General features: G+C 38.8%; 1 protein-coding gene across 1 annotated transcript; it reads right to left on the reverse strand.

Annotated features, from left to right (window-relative positions):
- Positions 1-11193: 11193 nt before the first annotated feature.
- On the reverse strand, positions 11194-14493 carry LOC149263269 (uncharacterized). Its single transcript, XM_089387270.1, has 3 exons — positions 13976-14493; positions 13545-13858; positions 11194-13340 (listed from the first exon to the last, which is right to left on the reverse strand). Exons 1-3 carry the CDS (start codon positions 14491-14493, stop codon positions 11194-11196), a joined length of 2979 nt encoding a protein of 992 aa, XP_089243396.1.
- Positions 14494-19904: the final 5411 nt, after the last annotated feature.

Consider the following 19904-nt stretch of genomic DNA (forward strand, 5'->3'; position numbering starts at 1 on the left):
GATTTTAATCTTTTTGGACCTGAGGGATTATTGCACAAAAAGATCGAGCGCTTGTTTTATTCGCTCGCTAAAACTATCGAAAACTCATCCCTTCTGTATTGTTTTATAATTTTTTGGACTTAAGGGATTAGATGATGAAAAAGGACTTTTGGAGTTAACTTTATGTATCTTTTCAGACTCTTTAAAAATGAAAAGAACCGAGTTATCTTTGTCGTTAGACTCGTTAAAATCATTAAATAGCGACAAACTTGTCTTTAGACGAGAACGAGTTTCACTATCGCAAGGCTCGTTAAAACATAGCGATGGGCTTGCCCGAAGGGCAGGTTATAGAACAAGCATATGTTATCCTCCTCAAGCTTGACAAAAATAAAGAGGTACTGGTCAGCAATGACTGGGGAAAAATTGGGAGAAACTCAAGAAAACTTTGATGGTAGCAAGTCGCTCTTGAACATGACACTTTTCCTCCGTACCACAATCGGGTTGGGTTGTTTCATTCACCGGTCACATCCATGGTCTCGCCATACCATCCATATTTGGGGTAATGCTACCGATCCATCGCATCAGTGTCGCCATATGTTCAAGAGAAGTCGTTCAGAAAAGTCAACCGTGTCCCATCCACTGCCGTATATTATCCTTCATCCTTTCATGACCGCCACCCTGAATCATATGTCACAGATCGTTTTCACCTCCATTAAAATCATTAGCTCCGTTCCATGTCACTGATGTGGGATTCATTAAGGCCCTCCTTTGACGGATCGCTTCTTGTCGACATCAGCTCATTATCTGAGAAGTTGATCTAGGAACAACCCCTTCAGTACTTTGAAGCTTGCATGCCTCAATGGCAAGTTTCTCACTTCCGGCGACAGGTATACATCAATGACCTTCGACCGAAAGATTTTGCGTGGTGTTCAACGCCAAGTCCTTTATTCACACCGTGTGAATTGTACTGCAGTACCTTGAGAGTCATTATCATTATCGGTGATTCCTCTCGCGTTTGTTAACGGTTTACCTCATTGACCGGTAATCAAGCGATGTCTTTCCATGTTCGACTTCAGAACAATTCTCACATGGATCGACTTGTAATTAGAGTGAAGATCGAACGAGTTTAAAGACCCCGGATCTAGTTTCATCCATCCGGGCTGCGATATATATTCAGGAAAGATAAAGACATTGACATGTACATCATTGCAGCAGATAATCATCCTACTCAAAGGATGATAATTTCATCAAAATTATCAGTCTACCACCAGACGATTGTCTGTTCTATGTACAGAAAAATGAATTTATAATGCTGAGCATGGGAATGCCCGCCTCAGCTAGATCATGAAAGCAATATGAAAAATAATGTATTGTATTGTATCTTATTACTGGTCTCCTCCCAGCATTGGATGAACTTCAGATCCCCCTGATAAAGCATTTCACCCGATAAACGGCCTCATACTTTAGGGGGCAACTGTTATAGACATTTTTGTGCCTTACAACATTGAGCATGAAATTTCCATAATCTAAGGGATCCAAAGTCCCTAAACATGTTATTCCTACCCCTAGAGGAACAAGGCTAACAAACCACAGCAATTCACAGAAGTTCTCCACCAGAAACTGCTCAAAAACAAGTCAATTCAGGATCATTTCAGTGGCTCCACTAGCTGTTTGCGCTGAATGTCAAAGCCAACACTGGCTACCTGCGCTGAATGTCAAAGGCAACACTGGCTACCTGCGCTGAGCGAGAGTGGACATGTGGCAAGTTCATTTCTCAAGGTGTCAAAACCCAGGAAGCTTCCAAAATGACACTTGCCTCAGGGAATTCGACTGGTGATGAGTAAGAGGTTCCAAATCTCCAAGTGGAAGCAAGAACCCCCAAGTGGAATCAAGAACTGACAGAGGGAGAGGACACTAGTCAGATCTCAAGCTGACTCATCCTCTCTCCAAACATCTATATATGGATCTCTCCTCCATGAGATCTAGGAGGCTGGAATTTTGTTATTGCAAAGAATTGCTGTTGGTTTGAGACTGGAACTATTGGGTGCTTAATGCTTTGAAGGGGGTGAAGATAGGAATTCCATTTGCTGGGAAGGAGATGCTGGATTGGAGCCCTCTCGGTTGTATCTTTTCCTGAACCTTGTTATTCATCAATAAAGCTATCTTGGTTTCTCCTATATACTGGTGTATTTTTGATGTATGATTGCATTAGTATGTTTAGTTTATTTCTAATCCTGAACTAGTTATGAATATGAATCCATGTCTTGTGTAGCGTTCTCTTCTTGTGATCTTGTAGAAACCTCTTGAAGCTGGGCGAGCGAGAAGGCAAGTAGCTGGGAACTCTCCAAGAGAAGAGAAACCGGATCGAGGGACAAACGGAAGACATCGGTTAGTCCATCTATCTCTCTTCATTCTTAATTCATAAAGGAAGAATACTAGAATAGCTGTCTCTGCTTGTTGCTAAGGCACTGTCACACCTTAGGTGGATAGGATCGTCTTGCATAGGCATTTTTCCCCACAACAAACCTACAGGGAAATTTGACTTTTCCTTTTTTCCCATTGGCTTTACTGTCACTAGTTGAAGGTTTGTCACCAACACGATCTCCAGAGGCTAATGATAAAGGTTGTTTTGAGCCAATGGAACATACTTCTAATATTGGGAATACCAAGGAAATCTCGAAGAAGGTGGTAACCATTACAAAGATTGCAAGGGAATTTCACTTTATGGGTTTGATTGGAAGATTTCTCAACATCAATTACATTTGTAGCAATGACTGCTTGGTTATCTAGACAATCCCTAGCGGAGTCGCCAATTTTTCATCTAGGAAATCCCGTCTACGGATAGAAGCGATCCCTCTAGTCCAATGAGCAGATCTAGTAAAAACCGAAACAAATACATGAAAAACTCTCCTAGTTTAAATCATAATGACATGAAAGAGGAAATTTGGCCTACCTCACTCCTATGCGGTCATTGTTCGATGTCGATCTCGACCTCCTCACTTCCAAGTGCGATCCTCACTATTCTATTGTAAACAAATACCTGTAAGAGAGATCAAACAAAGACAACAAAGGAAAAACATAGCATATGCATTATAATGTAAACCATACGACATATCAAGGAGCATCATACTAAGCAAGTAGTCATTTACATACTTATTGAAAGTAAACATGCATTGTATTAATAAGAAACACAATACATTATCCAACATAATAATGGGCAAAGTTCGGCAACTTAGGGTATGAGACAGGGAGTGCGACCTCTCGACTTATCAGACCATTGGTGTTTGGAACAATAAATAGGTAAAGCAAATATGAAAAAGTGGTGAGAAATATTTAAGTATGCAGTCATGCCCCAGGACAGAAGGGGAATACATGTTAAACACTTAAGGGCTAAATCCTATAGGCCATCGACAATCAAGAAATGGATGCATAAATGTATGCAAAAAAAGGTGACAACCCGATAGACAAATAGGCACCTAAGAGCTTAGCCACATGTTCTAGCTCATGGACACATGGGAAAAAGGATAAAGTAAAGGAACTATAAAAAACTCAACATTGAATTCCCTTGTTACAAGATTTCAGTGTTTGATACAGTGATAAAAGTGAGCAAGCTGATACAATCAAAAACAAAATTCCATGGGTAAAACCATGGATTCCTATGATGGCAATTGAAGGGCCGAGCTTATAAAAGAAAAAGAAGAAAAACATGAGCAGGCAGGTTATTATATAACACAATTGATGCTAAGTAAGGAAAAGAGTTGACTATCCAAAATATGTGCTTTGGTACAGTTGAAGAGAAAATTCGAAGCCACTGTGTGATAAGTCGAACATATGTGCATAAGTTGTGTAAGTACAATAATGTGGGATTGTGCATGAGAGTAGCAATAAGTGGCTAAGCAATAAATTTACAATAAGGAGAACACATTTGATTTTTTTATTAGGACATGTTTGTATTGTAAAAGAATAACCAATTTGTTGTGATCATGTGTGGCAAAAAATCCGAAGACTAAATTGAGTAAAGTGTCCCTAAAAGTCTAAGTTTGAAAATGAATGAACGAGGGATATACTAGGCAAATATAGTTGGTTCTTTCATATTAGTGAGTAGGTTCTTCCTTCAGGTTGGTTCTTATAAACATCAGGGAGTGGATGCTTCCTTCAAGTAGGTGCATGTAAATTCAAGGGATGTGTGTCTCCTTCTGGTTGGTTCTATAGAAGATATGTAATAGTAGGTTGAAGCCTACAATTATTCTTCAACATAAGCTTTTATGGTTCCACATAAATATGCATGTCTCATGTGTGTATACTATTTGATTTATGGTGCTTTGGTTTATCTAATTTGTGATAAGGTAAATAATCTTAAAAGTGTTGAAACTTGGGATAATATTGATTCACCCCCCCTCTCAATATTATGTTTCTTTCTAACATTATTGATCCCATAAAGCAATGAAGATGTAAATATTTAAAAGTAGAAAGAAACAATTTAACATTTTGTGCATCATTAGGATAACCATAGCTACGATAAAGTACATTAAATTCAAGGAGAAATATATAAGGATCCTTGTTAATCATTCCACAAAAAATTGGCAAGGATTATGGTGGAATTATTTCCATTTGAACTATTGCTGTTGGATCCAAGATAGGGAACATGGAGCTTATCTCCTCTTCTACATTTGATTTTATCTCCTCTTCTACCATGTTGACCTCCCAAGGAATTTCAAATTCTACAATTGGAATTGTATCAACATAACATTTTGATTTTTCTATTAGATTTTCTTCAATTGGTATTTTTGCTTGTCCACTGATTAATTCTTCTTCTATAGGATCAAATAAAAAAAAACACATCTTAGATGATTTCACTTGTTTCTAAAGCTTTCCTTTTGAACTTTCTTTTGCAACTTTTACTTTCAATTTTTCTTGTTCCTAAAATTATGCTTGTCTCTTATAGATCTATATAACAATGGAGTAGTAGATGGATTGGAACTTACTATACCGCATATTGGAGTGATTGGAAATCTCTTCCTATACCATGGAGAAATATTCCTATATTATCTCTAGGTCTATTCATACATTTTAAGTTAATTTACAAATCGCACTAAATTACTTTAACAACAAACATGTTTTGTATTTAGTATAATAGATACTTGCAAAATAATTCTATTTTTATTTATTTATTTTTGTAAATTTGTATCTTAATTTCTCTATTCTTTTGCATATGTGTTTTCCATAGATGTAGAAACATTACATTTGGAATATAACCAAGAAAGTAATTGGAAATTTTCTGAAGCTAATTTCCAAACCATGTCTTTTTTTTTTTGCTTTTTAACACTAGTATACTACAAGTTTCCTAGTTCTTGTAGAATACCTTAGTAACAACACCCAAATTGATAGTTAATTTATATATCAAACTTTATTACAATGGTAATAGACTTAAAATATGCTCATTTAATCATCGACCCAAAATTTGTATTTACTTGCGAAATGAAAATACATTGTATATGTAGATTCAAGTTTTTTTGCAGTGTCTAATTAAATATGTTTAATATGAATAAGGTAAAGCAATACAATCTTATTTTCAACACATTGTTCTATTATAATGAAGCAAAAACATAGTTATACTAATTCATAAAACAAAATAAAGGCATCGAAACTGAAATTTAATTAAAAATAATAACTTGCAAATTAATATATATTTGTTCTTGAATAATAATCTATTGAAATAAGAAGTGATGTATCAACAAGTTTAAGTTATATGCTTTAACTGATTGTTAATATTCTCTTGTAACGATACTATGTTTTTATTAGCTCAATTGTAAATTCTAAAATATAATTGAAAGTTGCAAACCATACACTGATCATGTTGTATCCTTGAGATAGTTCTTGGCTAGAAAACTATGCTAAGGCACCAACAATTAAAAAAAAAATTGATATTCAATTCAGCTCTTGTATGATGGTTGGTAGGAAAATACCTTTCAAATGTCTAATCAACACGCTACCTCCCAACTAGTGAAAACAACTAAGTATGATTGATTCTCGTTATAGAGGAATAAAGAAAATACTATAACAAGTTTTATAGCATTCAACAATTACTTAATGTTTGTCATTGGCTAAAATGCATAGGACTAATATTCCAATGGTTCAATAAAAAAGAAAAAACTTTCATTATATGAAATATTGTGCAATAATCTAACTAGTTAAAAATAGGTATGATAAAAAAAAAGATTCTACCATAAATCGTTGTATACAACATAACATTTCCAGATGTGAGGGAAATTGATTGACAATTTAGCCTCTTAGGATATCTCCCATAACTTCAAATAATTGCATAGATTAAAGCAAGATGCACAACTTACAAGACAAAAAATATAATAGAAGAATACACACTACCAATAGCTAAAAGAAGAATATTTTGATTAAAAACTGATATTGTCCACATATGCAAAAATATAATTTCTCTCTTTGAATTTGAACCCGTCTCTTTTTATATAAAATCATTACAACAAATATTTGTTGCAAATACAACTTAATAACTAACTAATACAAATAGAAAACAATTTATAAATCACAAATAGTCTTTGTCTACTAATCCCATTTTTCAATTGAATTATGTTGGTGGAATCATGAATATTTATGGGGAAAATTTAGCCAACTACTCCCAATATGTCCTAATTGGATAGTTGTATGGTATCATATTTATGTAGGCGCTATCCAAATTTGTGTACTTCTAATAGGCAAGAGTAGTTGAGAATATCATTTTGACTTCACAATGGATGTAAAAGTCATCCATCAAGTTATTTACTATTGTTGGCCCATTCAATATTCCTCCCATATCTGAAAACTTGTTTAAATTTTCTCTAGTCCTTAACATAGCCTCTCTATATGCATTTAGAGTTATTAATCTATTATTATGATTCCATCAAGAATGCACACCCATTTGTTTTATAACATTGAATCTTGTATTAAATATGCCTACCTCCTTTTTGACTAGTTTTCACTTATCCTAAGCTTGTTGAACAAAGTTTCTTTTAGTTGAAACTTGATTCACCTCCATTATGACAAGTTATTTCAACACCCAAAGCTCTTAATTGCTTCTGATTCCTAGAATTAATGAATTTTACTATTCTTGAGGTAATCTAAGGCTTGTGTCCTAATTCTTCTTGAATATTTTCAATGGCTTGTTTAGTGTTGTAGATTAAGTTTGATTCATCTACAATAATCTTGATTGATCACCATATTTATGAAATACTTGTCACTATTTCTGCCTAAAGGATTTTCCTTTCTTCAACCAAATATTGTGTTCCCACTAACTGATCCTTCAACCAATCCAAGTCATTTTGCAATACTGATTTTAGGTCATGATCAATATAAATTGTTGCATTTCTATCAACTACCTCTTCTTTGATATTATTAATCTATGTATTCTTTAACATGATTATTTTCTTAATATTTTCAATCTCAATAACCTTTATACTTAAGTTTGACATTGTTTCAGCTAGCTTCTCAGAAGAATCAACTGGTGTTAATGGTGGCGAGGATGATGATGGGCATACATGTTAGCCTTTTCCTTTGTCAAGATTTCAATTTGCTGCACATAATTCTCAATATGTTTAGCCTGCTCAATTACTAGAGAATAATTTATCCTTCTCTTTATGTGCAACTTCCAATTCCGGTGTTTGGACATTTTCAATAGCTAGCACTTTTAATTTTCTTCTCAACACCTGAATGTATGTGTCCCTAGACTTGATTAGGGATTTTATTGAAGAATAATATTTTGGGTTTTCCCCCAACCTAAATATACATTGCTCCAAATCATCAATTTTCATTTGTTTTGTTCTTGTAGTAATATTTTCATGCTTCAATTGATTGGTGACTTTTTTCAACATAGTTTTTAATTTTGAAGCATTTACAATGATGTTTGTTAAACTCCTGAAAATTGTTTCTCCAATATTTCTATGTAGGTCCATCTGATCCACTAAATGTATTTTATTCAAGTCTATAGTGAACTTGGCTTCCTTGTAATCTTTTGTAGTTTTGATTATCTAAGCTTTAGGTTCTAAAACGTCCATGTTTAGTTTTCCATTTTCATAATATAGAGAAAATAATAACCTAGTCTAATAATATCCTAAATCTTGCTTCCATTACTCTGAATAAGCATCCTATTTCATTTTAAGATTCTTATTATTGATTTCCATGAATTGTGAATAGATGTTATCTTGTTTCCCTATTATTGAAGGTGACATTCTTGGAGATGAAGTCTTTTGGACTATAGAGGCTATTGCAAAGAGTCTATAGTTGAATTAAGAGTCACTTGATGTAGGTTATTTTGTACTTTAAGCTGATGTTGTGACCTCTTCTTCTTTAATTCTAGGTTTCTTCTGTATTTGCTACTCTTCCTCCTCTGTCTCTAAAATTAAGAATTACTATTGAGTATATGAAAATACTCTTTTAATATCTTTCTCCTTTGGCTAAGGAATGTCCAAAATAATAGGTTATGAAGTATGACCAACTTCCTAACTAGTTTGAGTAATTCAAACTGGATCTTGTTCCCAAACACCTCTATTTGCAAACTTTTTTGTGTGGTCAGGGCACATGTTTGTAAGGTACATATCCCGATCTTACTCTTCTTTCTGATATAATATTATGGAGATCATATTTCCACACTTCTCATTGAGGGAATTTCATATGTTTCAACATTTCATAAACTTCTTGTAGTGTTTCTCTAGTATTTATTAAGAAAGGTCCTACTTCTTTCTTCAATTTGAACATGGTTGAATTTTTCTTTAATACAAAATGGATCTAATCAGATCTGAGGATATGTCTAATGAATTCAAGTGCAAATATCCTCATGGATAGAAAGACAAGAAGTCCACAGGGAGGAAATTCACAACCATATATCCTAATTTTTGTAAAACCTTTAAACATATATTAATCTCCCACTCTAGTATCTATACTAAGCTGTAAGATATTCTTAATTTATGGAAATACTCTAGGAGGGAACTCATCAAATAATAAATGATATGAAACTGGTACAAATTGATTGACAATATCATAAAAACCCAAATTTGGGGATGTTTTCTAATAAGTGGAGTCCAATGGATAACAAAGATGCCATTTCCATTATGGTATTGGTGTTGCAGATCTAGGTTTTATAAATTGTCAATATGAAAGTAAAGAAAAAGATACACAAGGACAAAATGATACCTAAAGGACTCACTCATACCACAGTGGGATAACTAAACATTAATGGCATCTGCCAATTATTCAATTGATCCGAATGGAAAATGACATCCACCCATGGTATTCATCCACCCATAGTATTCATCCACCCATGGAATTTACCCATGGTATTGCAAGTGGCGTCCACCCATGTTATTTATTTACCCATGATATTGTAAGTGGAATCCACCCATGGTATTTTCCCATGGTATTGTAAGTGGCATCCACCCTTGGTATTCATCCTCCCATGGTATTTATCCACTCATGGAATTTACCCATGGTATTGGAAGTGACATCCACCCATGGTATTCATTCACCCATGGAATTAACCCACCGATGGAATTTACCTGTGGTATTGTAACAAAAAATGGCTATAAGTAACAAGTCACATTTTGTAAAAGGACGGAATGTCCACCACAATGTAGCCTTTACAATTATTATCTGTTTTAATTAAAAAAATGTGTTTTTGTTTACTGTGTGTTCTCCACTTTTCTCCCGGCATTTCAAATTTTCAGATCTTGGGGGCCTCCCCCCAAGATCCATTTCAATTTCTTAGATCTTGGGGGCCTCCCCCCAAGATCTGGATCAGTGGTATCAGATTTAGGTTACGTTTCCATGGGAATGAAGGTTTGACGCATATTTTAATTTCAAATTTTTGCAGCAATCTTCAACAAACTTCATGCATGTGCTACGACCTCCACAACGAGATTTTTTTTTTTTTTTTGCAGGATTTTTTGGGTGGCAAGTTTGCAGATCATATATGAAACTTTTGGTGCAACATTTACAAAAAACAATTCCAGATCTGAATTTCTTGCAAAAAAAATACCTAAATTCAAAAAAAAATCGGGTATGTAAGAGTTCAGATGAGGGAAATATCACTGATTTAAAATCATATCTCTCTCTCTCTCTCTCTCTCTCTCTCTCTATATATATATATATATATATATATATATATATATATATATATATATATATATATATATATATATATATATATATATATATATATATATATATATATATATATATATATATATATTAATTAATTAATTAATTAATTTATTTATTTTAATTATTTAATTATTTATTTTATTTTATTTTTTATTTTTTATTTTTTAATTTTAATTTTAATTTATTTATTTTAATTTTTAATTTTTTAAATTTAATTTAATTTATTTATTTATTATTTATTATTTTATTATTTTGATTTTTCTTTAAATTTTATTTTTTCTAAACTTTTGTGATGGAGGGATAGTTGCAACGCGAATATGAGTTTCCAGAGTGTATAGATATGGATTTAAATCACATGGGAAGACGCATAATGACCATTCTTTTTCCGGAGAAAATAGAGTTCATAATTTCTATTAAAGAGAAATAATAGAAATTACATGTTGTTGATGCCAAGGCATATGCTGTAGTGTGGTTTTCACCACTGCTCAAAAATTTACAAAATTACATCCAGTATGTGTCACTAGGATACGATGGTTCTGTATCCGTCATAGATAGACAGTGTTTCACAAAATTTAACCAAAAATAGACAGAGTTGAGGAATATATCCCTCATGCAGTAAAATAAGTATAGAACCGATCTGAACTGTGCTGTTATATACAAAAATAAACATGTAGAGCAAAAATTTAGATGGGGAGGTTGTCCCCCTGTTGGAGGCCATCAATATATGGTCGATGATAGAATCTGTGCATCCCCTCTGGATTGTATTCTTCAATCAGCCAGTCTCCTAGAGGCCGATCCGCCGCTTCTTTCGAGAGCCGGTCAGCAGTTGCATTTCTTTCCCTGTAGATGTGAGAAACAGTGATCTGGTCAAAATGTGTTTTTAGAAAAACAATTTCTTCCAAGATGTGTTTCAAAGAATATGCATGACAGATAGTTTTATTATTTTCCCAATCAATCACAATCTTTGAGTCCCCAAAGATTTGTATTTGTCGACAGTTTTTGGATAGAGCAAAGTAGAGAAGATGTCTCAATGTAATAAGTTCTGCATGGTTATTGGTACCGGGGCCGAGTCCCAATCTCAGGTGAAAAAAGTGTGTTTCTGTTAGATGAAATAAAATACCCCCCACCACATCCTTGCATTGGTGCTGCCCCATCGAAATATGCCCAAGGCATATCCCTGTTGATATTTTCAGGCGTAATGTTCCTGGGTGTGTTAATTTTATTTTCAAATGGGATTTCCATGTATGCCGCGCAGATGGACGGCGGAATTAGTTGCCAATTGACCCTGTTGTCTTCAAAGATTATGGCATTACGCCTGTTCCAAATGTACCAGGACACCACAGGCGGTAAGTTCCTGGCCTTTTCAGAAGCCACCGCAGTCCACCACTGTTCCCAGGCTGTGGGTATATCTGCTCCTTGCCAAACTGTGTTTATGTTGAGAGTCTGTGTGACCTGATGCCATAAATCCTTTGTAACCTCACAGGTGAGAAATAGGTGAGGTGTTGTTTCCTCCTCTTTTCTGCAAAGTACACACCAAGTTGGTCCAGTGAAAGCCCGTTTCCTTAGAGTGGCGCCTGTAGGTAACTTGTCTGCAATGATATTCCACATTAGAAGCCTGGCCCTAGGTTGTGCTTGAAGCTGCCAGATATCAGACCACCAGTTTTTTTGTATGTCAGGTTTCTTAGCTTCGATAAGCTTTATGTAGCCAAGCTTTGGAGCATAAATACCAGATTTGGCAGGCGCCCATATTAGTTCATCTTCCTCCTCATGAAGCTTGATGTGTGATTCGGTAAGTGCCTGTATGTATCCTTTCCAATATTCAGTCCATTCGTCTGACAGATGCCACTGACGATCCGTGACCCATGCCTGTGTGAAGATAGTTGATCGTTGTAGATCGCCAATCTGTGCCAGATATTTTATGCCCCTGTTGTTTAGATGTCGAATCAATCCTTCCGGCAGTAAGTGTGCGTTCCCTGAACCAGGCCAAGGGTCTAAGCCAATACGGACCTGTGCACCATTGCCAATTTTCCATAGCAGGTTATCTCGGATGAGTGGCATAGCTTTTAGTGTGGCCCTCCAGATCGCAGATATGCCTTGGTGGTTCCATGTGGGTCTGCGAAGCCATTCAATGATGTTGGAGGGCCAAATATACTTTTGGTGTATTACTTCCGCCCATAAACTGTCCATCTTGAGGAGTGACCAGCCCTGTTTCGCTGTTAACGCTTGTGCAAACTCTGAAAGAGATTTTAGTCCCCACCCTCCCCATCTCTTGGGCATGGAAACCAGGGACCATCTTGTCCAAGCAAATATCTTACCCTTTTTATTGCCATTCCACAGGAACCTGTTGCAGATTTGTTGAATTTTTTGAAGGATGCCTTTTGGTATCCATTTGAGGGACATCCAGTAGACTGGGGTAGCCTCAAGTACAGATTTGATCAACAATAGTCTACCAGCTTTTGACAGTAGTCGATGTTGCCAGCAGATGATCCTTTTTTCAATTTTGTTTATAGGCCATGACCAGTGTTCAGATTTATAGCCATCCGGCCTTAATCTGAATCCAAGAAATTTGATGCCCTCCAGCATTTTATTTTCCGAGAAGGGGAAGTGCTGTGTCGCCAGTTGAGTTTCCTGATATGTGCATCTCATCATGGATCCGGTGGATTTTTGCCTGTTGATCTCCATGCCCGTGGCTTTACAGAAGAGTTGTAGAATATCATTTAGTGCAATGGTGTCCCGGACACTTCCATTGAGAAAGATTAAAATATCGTCAACAAACAGTAGGTGGGTAAGAGAGTACTGTTCAGTGATTTTGAGACCGCTGAAGTCTCCATTCCTTTTTGCAGCAGCAATGAGCCTGCTCAGTCCCTCCATAACAATAAGGAAGAGTAGTGGGGAAAGGGGGCAGCCTTGCCTGATACCTCTGTTGATGTTAAAGCGAGCAGAGGCTGCACCATTAATAAGGATGGCAAAGGAGACAGATGATATACATCCCATAATCCAGTTTATGAGCATGTGGGGGAATCCCAAATGGGTAAGAATCATCTTAAGGTAGAGCCAATTTACCTTGTCAAAAGCCTTTGCAAGATCGATCTTTAGTGAAATGCCTTTGAGGTTCTTCAACTTAATAGAGTGTAAAGCTTCCTGGGCTGTGCCTATGGCCTCTTGGATGTGGCGGTTTTGGAGAAAGGCAAATTGTTCTGCAGATATATGTGTGGACAAGATAGGTTTAATGCAGCTGGCAATGATTTTGTAGAGGCAATTACAGAGAGAGATAGGGCGAAAATCATTGAAGGATGTGGGGTCATCAGATTTGGGGATCAAGGCAATGAAGGTCTGGTTCATAGGCGGATGTATGTGCCCAGTGATCCTGCTCTCCTCAATGACTTCCAATAAGTCCTTGCCTAGCAGATCATAAAAAGCTTGGTAGAACTCCACTGGCCAGCCATCTGGCCCCAGAATTTTATCTTTCTTAAACCATTTAAGGGTACTTTCCAGCTCTTGTATAGTAACCGGTTGATTAAGGTCTTCAATGTCTTCCTGTCCAACAAACCGAGGAAAATTTCCTGCAAGACTGATGATGTCTGGTAGATTGACAACATTCGGCGCCGTGAATAGTCGCTTAAAGTGTGTTACCCCCAATCTGGCAAGTTGCTGGTGAGTGGTAGCCCAACCATCTGGTTCCCGTGGTAGCTTCCAGATGGTATTTGATGCCTTTCTGCCATTTGCCAGATTATGAAAGTATTTAGTATTACTGTCCCCAGCTTTGAGCCAAATGGCTCTGCTTTTGAGTCTCCATAGCTCCTCCTTTTCTTGTAATATCTTCGATTTTTGCCCAAGCAACTGGTTTAGTAATGTTTTTGAATCATCGGATTGATAGCCCGCCCCCCTCTCATCAGTCAATAGAGCTATCTGTTCTTCAGTGTCCTTCAGTATCTGTTCATCTCTATTCCGCTTTGATCTCGCCCAGGTCTCAGTCATTTCTTTGAGCTTCTTTAGTCTACCACAGAAATCCATCGCTTTCCTCTGTTCCCTCAGCGGGGGTTGTGATGCCCAGAAATCCGTGACCAGCTTGATGAATTCCGGCTCTTGGAGAAATCCAGCAAAGAATTTAAAGGGGGAGCGCGGCTTTAATTTTTTATCGCTGATCTGAAGTAGAATCGGGTGATGATCTGATAGGCCCCCAGTGCTGACCCATTGTCTGTATAAAGGGAACAATTGTATCAATTCCTCATGTATCATATATTTGTCTAACCGCTGCCCCAGAGCAGCCTCTCCTGTGCGCTGATTGTGCCAAGTAGGAAGCTTCTTGTTCATGGGGATATCCACGAGGTGGTGTGCATCTAATAACATGTTCATTTGATTCGCAATAGAGTCGCTCTAAGCATGATGTCCCCAGGATTCTCCAACCCCCAATGAGAAATTGAAATCACCCCCAATCACTGTATTCTGAGTGATATGATTGCCATTTAGAAAATTTTACCAAAATGGGAGTCTATTCTGATTAGGCCCGTAAATATTAATAATTCTGATGGGGATGCCCAAGTCACCCATAAATATGTCCATGCCGAGGAAGCCACTACCCCCCCAAACAGAGAGTAACCTGCTTTTTCTAGGATTTATTCCAATGAGCAGCCCGCCAGATCGACCACTCGCATCCAATCCATGTAAAACCCAGCCAGGGAGCATAGCTTGTAGACTTCGCACCGCCACCTCGGATGTACAAAGTGTTTCCTGAAGGAAAATGATATCGCATCTAGATTCATGTAAGAGTCTTTTCAGAGCCAGTCTTTTTTTGGGGTTGGCTAGTCCCCTGCAATTGTAGGAGAGCCAGATCATGGGGAACCGCAGGTCAGGGGCTCAATAGCTCTAAGTGCCCGATCAATGGTAAACTGTCGCCCCATGGCGACTTCCGCAACAACATTTAGCTTTACTGAAGAGATTTTAGATGGTCTGCCTCGATTTTGCTTGCGGAGGCGACCATGGGATGATCCCAGTCCCAGAATTCTAGAATGTGCCCGGGGTCTCAGATGATAGTGATGTGATCCGGATCCGACCAGAGAGGAGGGGGAATCAGGACAGCCCAATACCAAGTTGTGAGAGGGAGGTGTGGTAGAGAAAGTGGGTGGAGGAGGGGCAATGGTGCAAAGGATGGAGGGGAGGGGGACATTTTCTGTGCGGGAAGTCCGCAAAGAAGAGTATACAATAGATTGCATATCATCATAAAAATTGTGAGTACAATTGGGAGTGGAAGCATTACCCGGATGAGTAGGTGCAGCCTCCGCAGTCTTGGAGCGTGTACGCGGCGACCCTGGAGTAGATGAAGCCTTCCTTCAAGCAATCTTGTTGGTACTATCACCCGCCTTCTTGGATGGAGTCTCCTGTTGAGTCTGCTCCCCTTCCATAGGAATATTAGCTCCTGCATTTTGATCCACTGTGGTCTGCTGTCGAGGTCCTTTGGTATCCTCAGAAGTCACCCCCGAATTCAGTGGACAATCCTTATAGAGATGGCCAATTTTATGGCATCTTCGACAGCGGAAGGGAACGCCTTCGTAGTCTAGTAGCTGTTTGCGTGAGACATGGCTGTGGTGCAGGGTGATTTTCTCCTCTAATCCCGGTCTGGTGTCCAAGTGGACAAGTATGCGAGCCATTGTCCTGATTCCCGTTTTCTCATACGATCTGTCGTGCTCCAGGTAGGTACCTAGAGTGTCCCCAATTCTCTTAAAAACATACGGGTTCCAAAATTGCCAGGGCAGACCAGGTAGGCGAACCCAGATGGGTCCAGCCCCCAGTTGTTCACGTTCCGGGTCGAAGAGAGGATCCCAACGCTTGAGCATGACTGGTGCTAACTCAATGTGCCAATACTGAGAGAGGATCCACTGGGTGTATTCGGGTCTATGGAAATGTAAGGCGAACCAGCCCCTCGTGAGGACCATGATATCTGGAAGTTCTTTGAGTAAAGTGCCCCAAATCTCCTCCACCCAGAGCTTGAGTCGTTCCACAGTGTAGGTGCGTCCACGGACCCTACCGACCAGGACCTTGCGAGAAGAATCCATCACATCCGGCAGCGGTGCTTCAGGCCCAAAGTTGATGTTGAAGTCCGAATCAGTTGCTCGAAGGCATCTGCCTTTTGTCACCTTCTCTGAGCGCTTTCCAAAAGGATTCTCCCTAAGAAGTTTAGGGCAAGGATCAATAGAGCTATGCTGTGCGGATCCAGCGGATCGAACCGGTAGTGGCGGGGTAGTAAAGCAGCCTGAGCGAATCGGGGAGCGAGGAACAGAGCTACTAGTGCTCGGGAGAAGGGATAGGGAGGAGCGGTGGGGGGGTTGTTGGGCCAGCGGCATAAAGGAAACGGAAGGTGATTGAGAGTTTGATGGAGGCGGAGGCGGTGGGGGCTGTGGTAATGTAGGGCGGTTGGAAATCTGGAGCGGAGCGTCGAGAGAAGGCGAGTTTTGAAAGCATGAGCCCAACAACTGAATCATCGCAGGAGATAGGGGCGGGCATTCAAGTGGCAGAGAGTCGACGAGGTTGAAGTCAGGGGATTTGTTCTTCCTAGTGAGTGGCAGGTGCGGCTGCTGAGACGAAGCACCTGTCTCGTAGCCCAGTGCAACACTCCGCGGGATCATATGAGGCCGCTTCGGATGTGCCCAGATGTCTTGGTGAGGCATGGGGTCCGCCTCGTAGTCAACAATATCTTCTTCTCCCATGCTGTCTGTCGGTGCAGTGTATGCCAACAAGAAACGATCAGGGAAACCGTCCAGCGGAAAGGTAGGGGGGCCAGAGCACCAGTGTATCCAGGAGGGGACCGCAGAGTATAATAATGCGCCGAGAAACCCGTAGCTGTTTTCGTTACTCAGATCATCAGTGATCCCTGTACCCAATGCGCAAAATTCCTGTCGCCATGGTTAGTCGACCCTGTAACAAGACCTAGGGTTTAGGGTTCCGCCATTGTAGCAGGAGCTCCAAATTTTTTAGGGTAAACCGATAATAATAATGACCATTCTATTTCCAAGAAGGTTATAATTTTTTATTTTTTTTGAGTTATATTGACTGAGTTATGCCCATTTTAAAATATGGAGAAACATTGAGAGCGGGTTCCTTTGGAGACGTGTCCTCCCAACCTCGCTTTAGTAGGCACATGCTTCACGGTTATGGGTCAATCGCGGTTATGGGTCAATTGTACAAAATCCTTGTCATCGAAGTCCATTTCCTAGGCCACACACTATTTTTATCACAGTTGGTCACAATCATTACAGGGTATCTCTATCCTCGGATCTTCGTTTTTCATGGTTATGGGCCATCCACAAACTCACACTTCATTGAAGTCCATTTGCTAGGCCGCACACTACTAGTATCACAGTTGGTCACAAGCATTACTGGGTATCTCTATCCTCAGATCTTTGTTTGTCATGGTTATGGGTCATCCACAAACCCACACTTCATCGAAGTCCATTTGCTAGGCCGCACACTGTTAGTATCACAGTTGGTCACAAGCATTATAGGGTATCTCTATACTCGGATATTCGTTCATCATAGGTTATGGGTTAACCACACAAAACCCTTCTCTCCAGTGGCCCTTCATATTCAACAAAGCTTCTCAAGAGGGAACTTCACGCAATGGGGACCATTGCTTCTTAAGGAGGGAGGAATAATCTGGGAAAATGGCATCCACCTATGGTATTCATCCACCCATGGTATTCATCCACCCATGGAAGTTACCCATGGAATTTACCCATGGTATTGTAAGTGGCATCCACACATGGTATTCATCCACCCATGGTATTTATCCACCCATGGAATCTACCCATGATATTGTAAGTGGAATCCACCCATGGTATTGTAAGTGGCATCCACCCTTGGTATTCATCCCTCCATGGTATTTATCCACACATGGAATTTACCCATGGTATTGTAAGTGACATCCACCCATGGTATTCATTCACCCATGGTATTGTAAGTGACATCCACCCATGGTATTCATTCACCCATGGAATTTACCCACTCATGAAATTTGCCTATGGTATTGTAACAAAAAATGGCTATAAGTAACAAGTCGCATTTTGTAAAATGACAGATTGTCCACCACAATGTAGCCTTTACAGTTATTATATGTTTTAATAAAATAAAAAAATTATGTGGTTTTGTTTACTGGGTGCTCTCCACTTTTCTCTTGGCATTTCAATTTTCAGATCTTGGAGGCTTCCCCTCCAAGATCCATTTCAAATTTTTAGATCTTGGGGGCCTCCCCCCAAGATCTGGATCAGTGGTATCAGATTTAGGTTACGTTTCCATGGGAATGAAGGTTTGACGCATATTTTAGTTTCAAAGTTTTGCAACAATCTTCAACAAAATTCATGCACGTGCTACGACCTCCACAACATGAATATTTTTTTTTAATCTTTGCAGGATTTTTTTGGGAGGTGAGTTTGAAAATCAGATATGAAACCTTTGGTGCAACATTTACAAAAAGTTTTTTTTTTTTTTGAACTTTTATGATGGAGGGACAATTGCAATGCGAATATGTGTTTCCAGAGTGTCTAGATAGGGATTTCAACCACATGGGACGATGCAGAATGATCATTCTATTTCAAAAAATAGGTTATAATAAGGTTTATGTGTTATATTGACTGAGTTATGCCCATTTTAAATCTGGAGCAACATTAAGAGTGGGTTCCCTTTGGAGATGTGTCCTCCCACCTCGCTTTAGTAGGCACCTGCTTCACATTCATCAGCATATGGCTTGGGTTCTTTAGAGATGTTCCCTCCCACCCCAGGCTATGTAGACACATGCTACTTCATCAACAGTCAACATCACGGTTATGGGTTAACCGCACAAAATCCTTGTCATCGAAGTCCATTTGCTAGGATGCACACTGTTTGTATCACCATTGGTCACAAGAAATATAGGGTATCTCTATCCTCGGATCTTTGTTTTTCATGGTTATGAGTCAGTCACAAACCCACACTTCAGCGAAGTCCATTTGCTAGGCCGCACATTGTTAGTATCACAGTTGGTCACAAGAATTACAGGGTATCTCTATCCTCAGATCTTCGTTTGTCATGGTTATGGGTCATCCACAAACCCACACCTCATCGAAGTCCATTTGCTAGGTCGTACACTGTTAGTATCACAGTTGGTTACAAGCATTATAGGGTATCTCTATCCTCAAATCTTCGTTCATAAGAGGTTATGGGTTAACCACACAAAACCCTTCTCTTCAGTGGCTCTTCATATTCAACAAAGGCTTCTTAGGAGAGAACTTCACGAAATGGGGACCATTTCTTCTTAAGGAGAGGAATTATCTGAATGGAAAATGGAATCCACCCATGGTATTCATCCACCCATGGAATTATAAGTGGCATCCACCCATAGTTTTCAACCACCCATGGTATTTATCCACCCATGGAATCTACCCATGATATTGTAAGTGGAATCCGCCCATGGTATTCATTCACCCATGGTATTGTAAGTGGCGTCCACCCCTGGTATTCATCCTCCCATGGTATTTATCCACTCATGGAATTTACCCATGGTATTGTAAGTGACATCCACCCCATAGTATTCATTCACACATGGTATTTACTCACCCATGGAATCTACTTGTGGTATTGTAACCAAAAAAGGCTATAAGTAACAAGTCACATTTTGTAAAAGGACAAATTGTCCACCACAATGTAGCCTTTACAATTATTATCCGTTTTAATAAAAAAAAGTTTCTTTATGGTTTTGTTACTATGTTTTCTCCTGTTTTCTTCTGGTATTT

The sequence above is a fragment of the Pinus tabuliformis genome, chromosome 6 (assembly GCF_031772625.1).
Source record: "Pinus tabuliformis cultivar Carrire ecotype Pingquan chromosome 6, CPIR1, whole genome shotgun sequence".
NCBI classification, from domain to species: Eukaryota; Viridiplantae; Streptophyta; class Pinopsida; order Pinales; family Pinaceae; genus Pinus; species Pinus tabuliformis.

Bases quoted from the DNA above. Each gene is read 5' to 3' on its own strand.
- LOC149263269 (XM_089387270.1), bottom strand. From the start codon at position 14,493: ATGTTATTAGATGCACACCACCTCGTGGATATCCCCATGAACAAGAAG. The intron at 13,859-13,975 runs GCAAAAATCGAA...GGCAAATGGCAG, and splicing joins TTACTAAACCAGTTGCTTGG to AAAGGCATCAAATACCATCT. The intron at 13,341-13,544 runs GCAAGGACTTAT...ATATATCTGCAG, and splicing joins AGCTTTTTATGATCTGCTAG to AACAATTTGCCTTTCTCCAA.